At 41.0% G+C, this 14,015-nt stretch overlaps 1 protein-coding gene across 3 annotated transcripts in view; it reads right to left on the reverse strand.

Moving 5' to 3' along the window:
- Positions 1–14,015, reverse strand: part of NFKBIZ (NFKB inhibitor zeta) — a 34,822-nt gene that overhangs the window by 12,051 nt on the left and 8,756 nt on the right. The window contains exon 1 of one of the 3 annotated variants that reach the window (XM_028164708.2): positions 545–994. The exons of the other annotated variants lie outside the window; for them this stretch is intronic. Within the exon in view, the coding sequence (XP_028020509.2) occupies positions 545–833 (289 nt within the window). The 5' untranslated portion in view covers positions 834–994. Of the gene's footprint in view, positions 1–544; positions 995–14,015 lie in introns of those variants that run through there. 3 annotated transcript variants of the gene reach the window in all.

The raw sequence follows: 14,015 nt of genomic DNA on the forward strand, positions 1-14,015 counted from the left end.
TTTCTTTATAAAGTCCTTTTGCTTAAAATTTCCACAAACACGTACTTAGGAAGAAATAAATCACGACCTTCAACCCAGTACCCAAACCCTTATCGCCGGCTACAGCCTTTCACTAAAACAGCCACAAGAAAAAGGTACACCTACATCAGATCCAAAACCTCGCCACAGTATGTGAATTATAGCTTAATAAAAGTGTTTTTTAAAAAAAAGAAAAGAAAGAGAAAACCCAACGTGGTCCATTCCCCCCACCCGAAGTCAGAGCTGTGTGTTTCAAGCTACCAGGCCAGCTAGACGGCGCCCAGATTTCACAGACGATCAAAGGGCATCGAGTGATAGTCAACGCCCAGCACGGGGCAAGGCATCCAGTAGTGGCCTAATAATGATGGCTAGTGTGATTATGTACCGCCGCTAAAGCAGGCACCGAAGCCACCTAACACCTGGCCGAGGTACCTCGCTTCTGGGCGGCCCAGACCCCCCCTCTCCGCGGGTGGGCCGCCCGCAAACGGGGATCCTGGGGGGCCGCCCCGCCGGGGCCGGTGGGTACCTTGCAGCCGCTCGGCACGGGCGCCGCCTCTCGGCCGGGACTCTACCGCCCCGCAGGAGGACACGGACGAGGCGGAAGAGAAGTCGGAGGAGTCGGAGCCGGGCGAGCCGGGCGCCGAGGGCCCAGACGACGAGCAGCCGGCGTCGAAGGCGCCGGGGGCGGCGGCGGGCGGCGACGCGCCGTAGAAGTAGGCCAGGTTGAGCGGACTGGTCATAAGGCCGCAGTCGCCGGCCGCGTCCAGCAGCCCCTCTCCGCCGCGGCTGTCGTCCAGCAGCTTGTCCACGATCATGCTCCCGGGCTCGGCGCTCGGGGACCCCAGACACCTGCGCCACCGGTTCGCTGCGCGCGGCTGCCTCCCGACTGCGGCTGTGGCTGTGATGGGCTGGGGGACCTATCGGCTGGAGGACCTATCGGCTGGAGGACGGCGCGGGCACGGGCGTGGCCCGGAGCTGCCCGACTATTTAACCGGCCTTCGAGGCCAGGGGCGGAGAGAAGAGGCCACCGCCTCGCCCGCCTCCCCCGCGCCCGGCCGGGCCATTGGCGGCGTCGAGGCCGCCTCCCGGCCCCTCCTCCGGATGCGCCCCGTTTCCAGTAAAATGTACAGGATGAGGCAATGTGCCCTCCGCCCTCGCTCCGCCCTCGCTCCGCCCTCCCGGCCCCGCCCAGACCGACCGTTGTTTTCTTGCCCTTCACCTAGAAACCCCGATGGAGCGCGGCCTCCTGGCCCTCGGACCCCCGCCCCGGCCGCCCGCGGACGGATGTCGGGGCCGGCGCTGCCTCGGCGCGCTCCCAGCCTGGCCTAGGCGCCCAGGAAGAGGGCGCGTGGCGTGGGCCTCGCCCGCAGTGGGCGGCGAGGAGGCGGGAGGCGGCGGTGGGAACAGGTTGGCCTGGTTCCGTGGCGTAGGAAAGTGCTGGAAGGTGCGCTTCGCGCAGCCCTCCCGCCGTCTTGCGCCGAGCTTCTCGCCAGCCCCAGCCAAGGCGTCTCCCAGCCAAGGAGTCTCCGGGAGGTTCTTAAGGGCCCGTCTCCTCTCAGTTTAGTAAGCGTTTTTGCCAACGTACCTTTTGGCCAAATCCCAAACTGAAAGAGATGTTGAAGCCATCTTTTTCTGTCCTCAAATTATAATCCGGCAACAATTTTTTTTTTGGGGGGTGCAGCCCAGGAATAAAAAGTGGTGTCCTGTAAACTTCCATACTAAAACAAATACGTCTTAGCAAAATGACAAGTATACATACATGTATGTGTCTGTACTTACATATATGTAATTTCTTTATGCTGCATAACTGTCCATTGTGTCGGATAAGCACAGGAATTTTGCTCTTTCCTATCTTAAATACTTTAATGGAGTTACACAATTTTTGTAGTGAAGTCCAATTACTTGCTAAAACCGTGGCTAGGAGTTAGCAGGAACAAAAGATGAATGATTCTGTCTGTCCTTTCAAGTACATTATAATCTTTTAAGAATGAGAAGGTAAGTACACACATGCTATATTAAAAGAAACGGATTATGATTAAATATCATGAGGGATACAAAGTTCAGTGAGTGTCCTAAAAAGACAACGTCTAGTGAAGGGCAAGATGACGTCATGAGGAAAAACGTCTAGTGAGGGGCAAGATGACGTCATGAGTGTCCTAAAAAGACAACGTCTAGTGAAGGGCAAGATGACATCATGAGGAAAATCTTTGCAAAGAAGGTGACATCTAAGATAGGCCCCAAAGGATGGGTGAGGTTTCAACCCACAGCATTTATAGGAAGAGGGAACAGCATGAGCAAAGAATTAAAGAAAAGGGGTCAGATAAAAGCTTACAGCCCCTTTTAGGATAGTCAAGGGAAGACCATAACATTAAATGTAAAAGGTAACTTGGTGTTTTTGGGTGGAGCACCTCCAGTAACAGGCTGACATACTGGGTCTTTAATAAACATTGAGTGAACATGAAAGAATTTGGGGAGGGCAAAATTAATCCGGAAGCAGGTCAAAGGAGGAGAGACTGAGGGGCCCAGAGGCTATCAGAAACCACTGTAATGGCCCAAGAGAGAACTGACCTGACCCTGGGGCAGAGGCAGTGGGAAAGAAGAAAGTAAAACAGAAAGAGAGGAAACAGACCTGGGCAGCATTGCTAAGGCAGAATGCGCAGCGGGTTGGAGGTGGGCAGCAATGAAGGGGTCCCCAACCAGGCTATGGTTTGTGGCTGGATGACCATGTGAATAGGGATGCCAACTTCAGATCACAGGGAAAGTAGACTGTTAGGGTGCCAAGAGGAAGAAATGAGGGAGGCAGGGGAGGAGGGAGACAAAGAGCTTGAATTGTTATTCAGTATTGATAGGTGGTACAAGACCCTGGTGCTGGTGCTAAAGTAAATATTTCCTTGTTTCTCACAAATGTTGTATTGCCCCAGGAACTTCTTGCTTGCTGCCTTTCCCTCCTGCCAATTTTTGAGTTTTGGTAAATTTTTTTTTAAATAAAAAGAAAACAGCTCCCTTGATGTATCTGCAGAAAACAACAAGGCTCCAGTAATTGCAGTTCCTCAGAAACCAAAATCACTTAAAAGATGCTCCAAATGAGATATTAGGCTTTCTCAATAAAATCTATTTGGATTTTTTTTCCTTCCCACTAACATTTTATGTATAATAAAGGTCTTAAATGGCCATCCAAATAAATTCATGGCCAATATTTTTTTTACAAAATTAATTCTCCCCCTAAAATTATTTCCTGTTTCACTTGGTATATAAAAATTCAAACTTCAAAATCATGGCTTCTGGAGAACTTAATATAGATAAATACGGTCAGTAGACTAATGTTTCAAAATAAAGTTTTCTACGAAATGTCAAAGCAATCATACTGTTTTAAAAGACCACAACCCCCAACACACAGTCAAGAATGGTTACTTGTTAATATCACTACAAAGATTAACTTTAAATGCTTATTTAAATGTTGAAATATAAACTCAGTTTGGTCTATTAGGTTGAGTGATATGACACTGCCACTGTTGTAATCAAACATAGTGGACCATTCACTCTGTGGAGATAGCCAACCATGTTATGAGGACTCTCTGGAAAAGTCCACTGAGGCCAACAGCTAGCACTAACTTGCTAGCCATGTGAGTGAGCCATTCCAAAAGCAGATCCTCCAGGTCCACATCTGGCCTTCAGATGACTGCAGCACTGACCAGCATCTTGAAGGTAGTCGTATGAGTAACCCTGAGTTAGAAACCCCTCTTTCAAAGCCACTCCCAGATTCCTGACCACAGAAACAGTATTTGAAAACTGAGCCTTTGAGAATTTACAGTTTACACTGCTCATCATAGGTGGAGAAGAGATTAAACTCCTTATCTGTCTGAGTCTGGAGCCCAGTCTTTTGCTTTAGAAAGGGAGATCAGAAGACTCATTTCCTCAAGGCTCAGATGCACTGTCTACATCTAAAGATATAGAAAAAGATGAAAATGACAGATCAGAGAGTTCCCTGACTCATGAAAGGAAGAAAACTATTCCAAAGCAATTGGAAGGAACTGTAAGTATAAAATAAAAATATAACGATGCTATCTTTTCCTTGGCTTTATAGATGTTAATAATTTACCTTATTGTGTCTTATGCAATAGGACATTTCTGCATAGTAATATGATGCCAGTTAAGTTGTAACACCATTTTAAGACCAGTCATTCGGAGTTTTTAAAAAGGAACTGACATTTTAAATGAAGATGTAATGAACTTCTGAGAAGCCAAAAATTATTTGGTGCAGCTTTTCAAACCTGAGGAGAAAAATTCAGTGAAGTATCTTACAGCATAACTGGCTGAAGAAGTGAACATCATAGGTGAAAGAACAGTAAAGCCTGGCAGAGTTTATCTTGCTGAATGCCTTCTAGAGGAAAAGTCAGCAAAAGAAACCATGGCACTGCCACTTTTCAATGTTATAGTAACTCATCAAATTAAAGATTTGACTGCAAACTTTAAAACTGATCTTTTCTGCGGAACTGCACTTTTGCCTTAGAAATGGATAGATCTGCTGACTGTCTGGACTTGCTATTTTGGTTGTATTCATCAGCTGTCAGCACCAGCTAATCATCAAAGATCTTTCATATGAATGCTTGACAACAAACATAGAGGTGCTGAAACGGGTCTTCCCTGGTGGCGCAGTGGTTAGGAATCCGCCTGCCAATGCAGGGGACACGGGTTCGAGCCCTGGTCCGGGAAGATCCCACATGCCGCAGAGCATCTAAGCCCGTGTGCCACAACTACTGAGCCTACGCTCTAGAGCCCGCGAGCCAAAACTACTGAAGCCCGCGCACCTAGAGCCCGTGCTCCGCAACAAGAGAAGCCACCGCAATGAGAAGCCCGCGGCGCCACAACAAAGAGTAGACCCCGCTCTCTGCAACTAGAGAAAGCCCACGTGCAGCAACGAAGACCCAACGCAGCCAAAAATAAGTAAAATAAAATAAATTTTTTAAAAAAGAGTTGCTGAATCATTTAAAGTATACAATAATTTTTTTGAATCTCATCATTTATCCTGGAACAGTTGTGTTGACATTTGCACTGATGGTACTAAAACAATGGTGGGTAAAATTGCTGGTGCCTTACAACAAGTGAAGGCAATGGCAACAAAATGAACTAGTCATCACTGTATTCTTTACCACTACCCATTTGCAGAAAAAAGGAAAAAAAAGAGAGAGAAGCCAGTTTCACTTAAGAAAGTCATAGATGAAACAGTAATAATTACTAACTTTATTAAGACTTGACCCTTGAAATATATATATCTTTAATATTTTATGACAATTGTCTGGAAAGGCATTTGGTCTATTAGGTTGAATGATATGATATGACATTGCCATTTGTTCTAATCAAATACTGTTTGAGTTGTGAGCTGAACTATTCTCTATTTTTTATGGAACACCAATTTTACTTGACAAACTGGTTATTCAGATTTGGGTATTTGTCAGTTTTTGTGTTTTTTTTTTATGAACAAAGCAAGCCTGTCAAGAAACAACTGACAGTATTTATTCCCAATGATAAAATTCAAGCCTTCAAATGAAAATTAGAATTTGGGAAACTTCTGACACCCTAAGCTTGAGAGCTTCCCAATATTGGAAGACATTTTTGATGCAGTCAATTGTGATATGTTATCAACAAATATGATTTTTTCTGTATTATATAATGAAAGGCGGCAACATTACAAAATTTGCGTAACTCAATAGAGTAATATTCTCCAAATGAACAATGCAAGACCTTAAAAAATCACACGTGGGTAAAAGATCCATTCAAGGTGCAAGAGAGACCAATGGATATTAATGCATCAGAGTACAAAATGTTCACTGATATGGTTTCAGATTCCACAGTGCATTTGTCCCTTAAGGAATTACCACTTATTTTGGTATAATATTAAAAAACAATATACACAATTATCTGAAATGACTATTAAAACAGTTCTTCTTTTTCCAACTACATAGCTGTATGAGGACAGATTTTCTTTATATACTTCAACCAAAACAACATATTGCAACAAATTAAATGCAGAAAAAGATACACTCTGTCTTCTATAAAGCCAGACCTTAAGAGATTTGTGAAAATGTAAAACAATACTGCTCTTCTCACTATTTTTTCTGGTTTAGAAATAACAGTTTTTTAAATAAATTAGTAAGTGAAGATTTTTTATTTTATTGGTAGGATGTAGACAATATATCATTCAAACTAATAGTTCCATATTGGACCAACAATTGTTGAACACCTGACTCCAGAACCTTCCTCTCTTCTCCATTTCTATTTAAACTGTCCAAGACAGGACTTCATCTCTCACCTGAGCCAAATGATTGCCCGTCTAGCCTTGTCCACCTCCAGACTGCCATCAGCATGCCATATATATACACCCAAATCTAAAAATTCCTCAACTCTACTTAAAGATCCTTCAAATGGCTCCAATCATCTTTAGCATCGAGTTCAACCTTCGTAGGATGGCAGGTGTCCAAGCCCTGCCTTCCTCACAAGCCTCATCTTCCTCATTACTTGCAGTATTACCAAACTGAATATAGTTGCTCACATATCTGGGACTTAGCTTCCGCTGTTCCTTCTGCACAAAATGCTCTACCCTTCCTCACCTGGCCAATTCACACTCATCTTTCCCAAGACTCAGATTAATATCCAACACCCCTGGAGCCTTCCCTGACCCTCCCTCCTCCCCACCCTCACTCTCACTCCCAGACTGGCATAAGGGCCCCTATTCTGCATCCCCACACAGACTTCCATCATAGCTTTTAAGCTGTACTGAAATTATCCATTTGGGTGAGTCTGTCTCTTCTGTTCCACTATAAATTCCCAGGACATGTATCCCTTGTAAGTAGCCAACAACCTGTTATGTAGTACACATTTAATTGGCTGGTAGAAACAAATATAAATGCTTCCAAAATTACTTACGTGCAACACCACAGACATCAAAATAGACACTTTGGCCCCTGAATTAGAATCCCTTCATTCTCAGCACCTGGATACTATAAAACTATTTCCTATATCTTACAAATATAAAAAGCTCAGCTGTCTTTGCCCAGGATTCTTTGGTTCATATCAACTTTGTAAAGAATGTAAAATGCTTTCAGGATCTTTCAAAACAGATATATTATGTAATACATTGATCTTTTTGATGCTTTCTCTGAAAAATAATAATTTATTATCTCCATAGTAATGTAAAACACTTTTTAACACCTCAGGAAACATTTAAACTTCTGGGTATTCAATAGTTTTTTAATGCAGAGGAACAAATTAGACCATATATTTTTAAATTTCATTTATTCTTCAATATGATAGTGCCCTCTAAATGGCAGGTGCTTTTCTAGGCACTGGGGCACAGTAGTACCTCAGACAAAAAGTCCTGTCTTTGTGGAGCTTATATCCAGAGGTATAAACATTCTGGTCATACACTCAGATACTATTACTGAGATACATATACTCAGCTCTACTGAGACTCACATACTTCCTAGAATACCTACAACATCTGACCTACTGAGCTATGACGCAGACAGCTGTAGTTAGTAAGAGCCATAAACTGCTTCCTTACAAATGATGTAACACATTATTTTGTGTGTTTTTGCCTGGGAAGAATAAAAAATTATCTCTGGAAATAGTTTCCTAGGTCCTGTTTGCAGCAAATTATTAACATCTGATATCAAAGCACAGTATACCCTTATATTTCCGTTGAGGAAATTTGTCAAAGCAGGTAAATATACCCATCTAGTAACCTAATCATTATGAGGATGAATTAGTGAAAGATATGCACATCTCGGAACACTCCTCAGTGCTGACAGAATGAACTTGTAACGCCTCTAAATACTGTATGCACAACTTTGCATATTATGCACCAATTGTGTCAAGGCAAAATTAATGCTAGAGTACCCCTGGAGACATCTCTCTGGAGCTTTTTCTTGCCTAAAGTACCTATGAAATGTGCCACATTTTGTCCCACAAATATTTTCTGAGTAGCTATGATGTCCATGATGTAAAGTAACTCCACTGCTTTCCAGTAGGTACCCAAGGCCTGTCCTCTAATGGATGGGCAGAAGATGCTGCTTGTACAAAGCCAGGTCACACAGCTGAACATCTCAATCAATTAGATGCCCTGTAAACAGAGGTTGAATCACAGCAGTGCTACAATACCCTGAAATACCTTCCAGTCTAGCAACAGATTGAAATCCCAGTATGTAAATTGGAAGACAAATTTGTCTTCCCCCTTTTTTTAACACTTCATTTCCAAAGAAATGAAAATTTTGTCCATTGGATTTGAGGAAATATTCACATACTATAACTGTGTGTATGAGTTGTGCAAAATCATATGCTATATATGATGGAGTAATGTTCAGTGTTGGTCTGAAGGGCTAGCTGGTATACTACAATCTCTAATAAGTAATGATCCAAACTCACATAAAACACCCACATGAAACAAGTGCACTCTCCTAAAATTCACCCTTAGAGTAAATTGTTCTTAGTTCATGAGGGTGTTTCCTGGTTTCTATTTATAATAATGAACTTTATCCATAATAGACACACATCAAAATATAAGGTGAGCTTTGTCTAAAAGGGCAGAGAATTACAAGTTCTGTGGATGCTTCTGCTTTCTCTGCCTTGTTGACAATTCAGATATTTCATTTCCACACATACAAAAGAAACCACCGTCATATATACTGGATGTGGGAATATTGTCAATTCTTGCCTGCCTTAAAAGTTACTAAAATCTGAGCTGCATGAAACAGAATGGTGAAGAAAGAAGAGTATCTTCACACAACTCCCCTTTTTCCTCTCCATTTTCCTTTTTGCCACTCTTTTCCCACACAAATCTATAGACTCCAGATGGTAACACATAGTCCAGAATTATCCTTCCCTATATATCCTTCTACTACAAAAAACTTCCATCCTCTGGGAAGTTAGCTCAGCTTTCAGGAAGAAAATGCTGATAACCGAATCACTTTGCTCTGCACCTGAAACTAACACAACATTGTTAATCAACGATACTCCAATATAAAATAAAATTTTTTTTAAAAAAAGAAAATGCTGATAAACTGATTCACATTGTAATATAAATAAACAACTTTGTTACCTTTCATGGGAATAATTATTTTTTAAAGAGAAAAAAATCTGAAGACAATTAATTAAGCCCAAAGGACTGAACGTTTCATAGTTGAATTTGGGATCTGAAGTAATTATGTGAAGAAGATTTTTGAGAGAAAAACCCTTCACTCTTCCTTTGTGTAAGATATTGGCCCATGTGCATCTGCAAAAGCGTGAAGCTACCAATCTTCCCAGCATTATTCTACTTTCCTTTAGGTAATGACTTAAACCTCTTTTCCCAGAAGAAAAGGTTAAATTTGAAAGGTGGGTTAATTTGAGCTTAATGCCTTGTTAATATAGAAATAGGATACCATACTTCTAAATGCTCAGTACACAGTTGTTTAGTAAACATGTTGATTGCACAGATTTATATGTTGACTTATCTTTTTCAAAATTTTCAGTCATAATCTTTTCCCTTCCTTTTAAACACAGGTGACACATATTTGTCAAATTTGATTAGGGCCTTATATGAAGAAAAATTTTATCAAGAAGAATTTTTCTTCTAGAACTTTTAATTCAGAATTTAAAACTTGAAGTTAGGGGGCTTTTGTTGGGGGAGGAGTTGGGGGGGCTTGCTTTTTTCACATAAGTCTACAGGGATTTATTTTGAATTTCTATAAACAAGGACAGTAGTATGTAACAAATAGAAAGACTAATTATAAAAATGTTTAAGAGCTGAGAAGGAGACATTAACCTAGACCATGTACAGGAGAGACATCATTACCCCCAAAATAAAAAATAATTATAGACCCACAATATAATAATACTTTCATTTACTGATAAGGTTAATAGTAACTACACCATGTACTGAATACTCTGTTAGGTGTTTATATATACTTTATCTCTTATGTAGTTAATGCCTGGGAGAATGGCCAAAGATTAAGGTGAAATACGCAGTTATGAAATTTTCCCAACCACCATCCACATTAGCAGACAAAATATAACAAACATGGATTGCTGTGAATTGAAAGGATAATTTAACATTGGAATTCATTAATGAGGAAATCTGAACTCTCAGTTACTAAAAGACTATGCAAATTTCATATAACATTAATGACAATTATTCATTCAAACAATCACCTCACCTCCCCCCAAATTGATTTTGCTTACTACTATGGCCTGCAGGCCAAATCTGGCCTATTGCACAGCCTGTCTCTTAAGAATGGTTTCTACATTTTTTAAAAGTTACATTTTAAATGGTTATGTAAGTGCTTACATAATATCCTCTATCTTGTCTCTTAGTCCACAAAACCTAAAATATTTACTATTTGGCTCATTACAGAAGAAGTTTACGAACCCTTCCTTTAAGCAAAAGTGCTCAGAAGCACTGCAATATCATGGCTTTGAAGCCTGCAAACTCAGCTCTAGCACTGACCAGCTATGTGTTTTGGGGCAAGTCCTTCATCTCTGAGGCTCAGTTTACTCACATATAAAGTGGACTATTAATATCTAAATCAAATTGCTAAGACCACACGAGATAATGTACAACGTACGTAAAGTATCTGATACATCCTAGACACTTCATGTTAGTTCCCTTCCAGTTCCCATAAATTATTATGACCATTGAGTGAATCTCCAACCTACATGTATGTGTGTGGCTGAGAGAAGAAGGGAGAATAGATTACATATTGAACAAAAACTTTTCATACCTTTTGTCTGCATAGCATTTCCCCCCAGAGTACTTTCCCACTTGTGCAATCCAACTGTTAGGAAGAAACTCAATGTATTCTTTTTAAAATCATAGCTGTAGAAGTTGTAGGTCAGAAAACTATTATAATGAACAAAGATGCACTAAATTAGACATGAGGTTCAGTAGACAGATTCTCCTGTTAACATCCTTCCACTTTTCTCTGTTTCCAACAAGCATGCTCAAATTTCATCTCTTAACCTCATTCTGGATTACATGTTGCCCTGCAGAGTTTCCTCTTCCTATCAGCCTACATCATCCTATACAGTTTAAACGTTCCATAAATGCTAGCAAGCAGGGTCTGGGGGACCAAAAGACCAGCCTGTGATAAAGAGTAGAGGATAGATAGAAACAAAGTCATCTTTTAGTTTCATGTGGTCTGTTCTAACTCTCAGAATCTTTGACCAGTGATTCTCAACCCCTTTCTTCCCCCAGCACACCTGAGAGGTATGATACACTCCCACCAGTAAGGTGTTCTCTGGCCACTACGATCTTCAAAATGGGGTTGTATGGCCCTTGAAAACACCTCCCCAGTGATTGTGATAGACCATTAAGGAGGAATTCCGGATCTGTTGGACAACTATTGCTTTAAATTACTTTACCCAATAATTCTAGCGCCATAGAACACTCTATGACATAAATCACAGCAAGATCCTTTTTGACCCACCTCCTAGAGAAATGGAAATAAAAACAAAAATAAACAAATGGGACCTAATGAAACTTAAAAGCTTTTGCACAGCAAAGGAAACCATAAACAAGACCAAAAGACAACCCTCAGAATGGGAGAAAATATTTGCAAATGAAGCAACTGACAAAGGATTAATCTCCAAGATTTAAAAGCAGCTCATGCAGCTCAATATCAAAAAAACAAGCAACCCAATCCAAAAATGGGCAGAAGACCTAAATAGACATTTTTCCAAAGAAGATATACAGAAGGCCAACAAACACATGAAAGAATGCTCAACATCATTAATCATTAGAGAAATGTAAATCAAAACTACAATGAGATATCATCTCACACCGGTCAGAATGGCCATGATCAAAAAATCTAGAAACAATAAATGCTGGAGAGGGTGTGGAGAAAAGGGAACCCTCTTGCACTGTTGGTGGGAACGTAAACTGTTACAGCCACTATGGAGAACAGTAGGGAGGTTCCTTAAAAAACTAAAAATAGAACTACCATACGACCCAGCAATCCCACTACTGGGCCTATACCCTGAGAAAACCATAATTCAAAAAGAGTCATATACCAAAATGTTCATTGCAGCTCTATTTACAATAGCCAGGACATGGAAGCAACCTAAGTGTCCATCAACAGATGAATGGATAAAGAAGATGTGGCACATATATACAATGGAATATTACTCAGCCATAAAAAGAAACGAAACTGAGTTATTTGTAGTGAGGTGGATGGACCTAGAGACTGTCATACAGAGTGAAGTAAGTCAGAAAGAGAAAAACAAATACCGTATGCTAACACATATATATGGAATCTAAAGAAAAAAAAAATGGTCATGAAGAACCTAGGGGCAAGACGGGAATAAAGACACAGACCTACTAGAGAATGGACTTGAGGACACGGGGAGGGGGAAGGGTAAGCTGGGACGAAGTGAGAGAGTGTCATGGACATATATACACTACCAAACGTAAAACAGATAGCTAGTGGGAAGCAGCCGCATAGCACAGGGAGATCAGCTTGTTGCTTTGTGACCGCCTAGAGGGGTGGGATAGGGACGGTGGGAGGGAGGGAGACGCAAGAGGGAAGAGATATGGGGACATATGTATATGTATAGCTGATTCATTTGTTATAAAGCAGGAACTAACACACCATTGTAAAGCAATTATACTCCAATAAAGATGTTTAAAAAAAAAAATTTCTAGTGCCATTTATACCACTCAGACTACCTGAAAAAGAGGGACTAGATTTAACAAGAGTCTTCACCTGTATGAAATACAAGCAGATTCAGGTTTACCTTTGATTATGATTCCTTGGAAAATAGAAGGAGGGTGGATTTGGTTTCAATGGCTAGCCTACCTATAGCTGTATTTTATGAGACACGATACCATAACCAGCAGCCCTCCTGGAGAAAATTATAGAGAAAGGCGATAGGCTTATGTTTGAATGGACTGTTAGCACCCACATAGGTACGATGAGAGGTGAATTTTTAAATACAGGTGTGATGAGGAAAAGGAAGAGAGGTCTGACAGAAACCAAGGACTCCACAAGTAACCTTAATGAAAATTACAACAAAAAGAGTAGATGCAAACAGATGATCTGATAAGAGTAACCAGATTGCTAAAACACCAGGATTTTTCAAGAAAGTCACACCTACTTTCTCATAACGAGATTCTACTGCAGAGAAGGGACTATGTGATCATGATTTAGGGAAAGCAGAATTTAAGGAAAAACAGAAAGGAAACTAAGTTTTTAGCCTGTATATTTCAAGAGTTTCAAATATATGTGTCTGTGTGTTCATTTATCTGAAGATATTTGTTAAGGAAAAAAAATTTATTTTAAGAGAAGATAAAAAGGCAATATCCAGCAATCTATCATCAGTTTAAATTCTATTGGACAGGGCTTCCCTGGTGGCACAGTGGTTAAGAATCTGCCTGCAAATGCAGGGGACACGGGTTTGAGCCCTGGTCCGAGAAGAACCCACATGCCACTGTGCAACTAAGCCCATGTGCCACAACTATTGAACAAAAACAGTCTATGCCCTCATGGAGCTTGCATTCTACTGGGAAAGACAGACAATAATAAAATAGCTATACAAATATAAAGGGGAATTCCCCTTTATATGGTGGAATATGGTGGTCCAGTGGTTAGGATTCCACGCTTCCACTGCCGGTGGCCAGGGTTCTATCCCTGGTCAGGGAACTAAGATCCCGCAAGCCGCATGGCACGGCCAAAAAAAGAAAAAGAAAAAGAAAAGAACATTTAAAATTTAAATATATATATATAAAGCCAGGTTGTGATAATGTGCTGTGAAGAAAAACAAAGCAAGGCAAAGGGAGACAGCCAGAGATTCTATTTTAGCCAAAGAGGTCCTGGAAAACTTCTGTATTATCTTCCAAACCTATGTGATGGCAAAGCAGTTTGAGACCTGAGAGTTCTTGTCTCCTGTCTGTTTTGAACTTTGAGCAAGCTTCCCCACTCCCACAGGTTCAACTCTGACCTGTATTAAAAACTCCAGATTCCTATCTC

This window comes from Balaenoptera acutorostrata, chromosome 4, assembly GCF_949987535.1.
Source record: "Balaenoptera acutorostrata chromosome 4, mBalAcu1.1, whole genome shotgun sequence".
NCBI classification, from domain to species: domain Eukaryota; kingdom Metazoa; phylum Chordata; class Mammalia; order Artiodactyla; family Balaenopteridae; genus Balaenoptera; species Balaenoptera acutorostrata.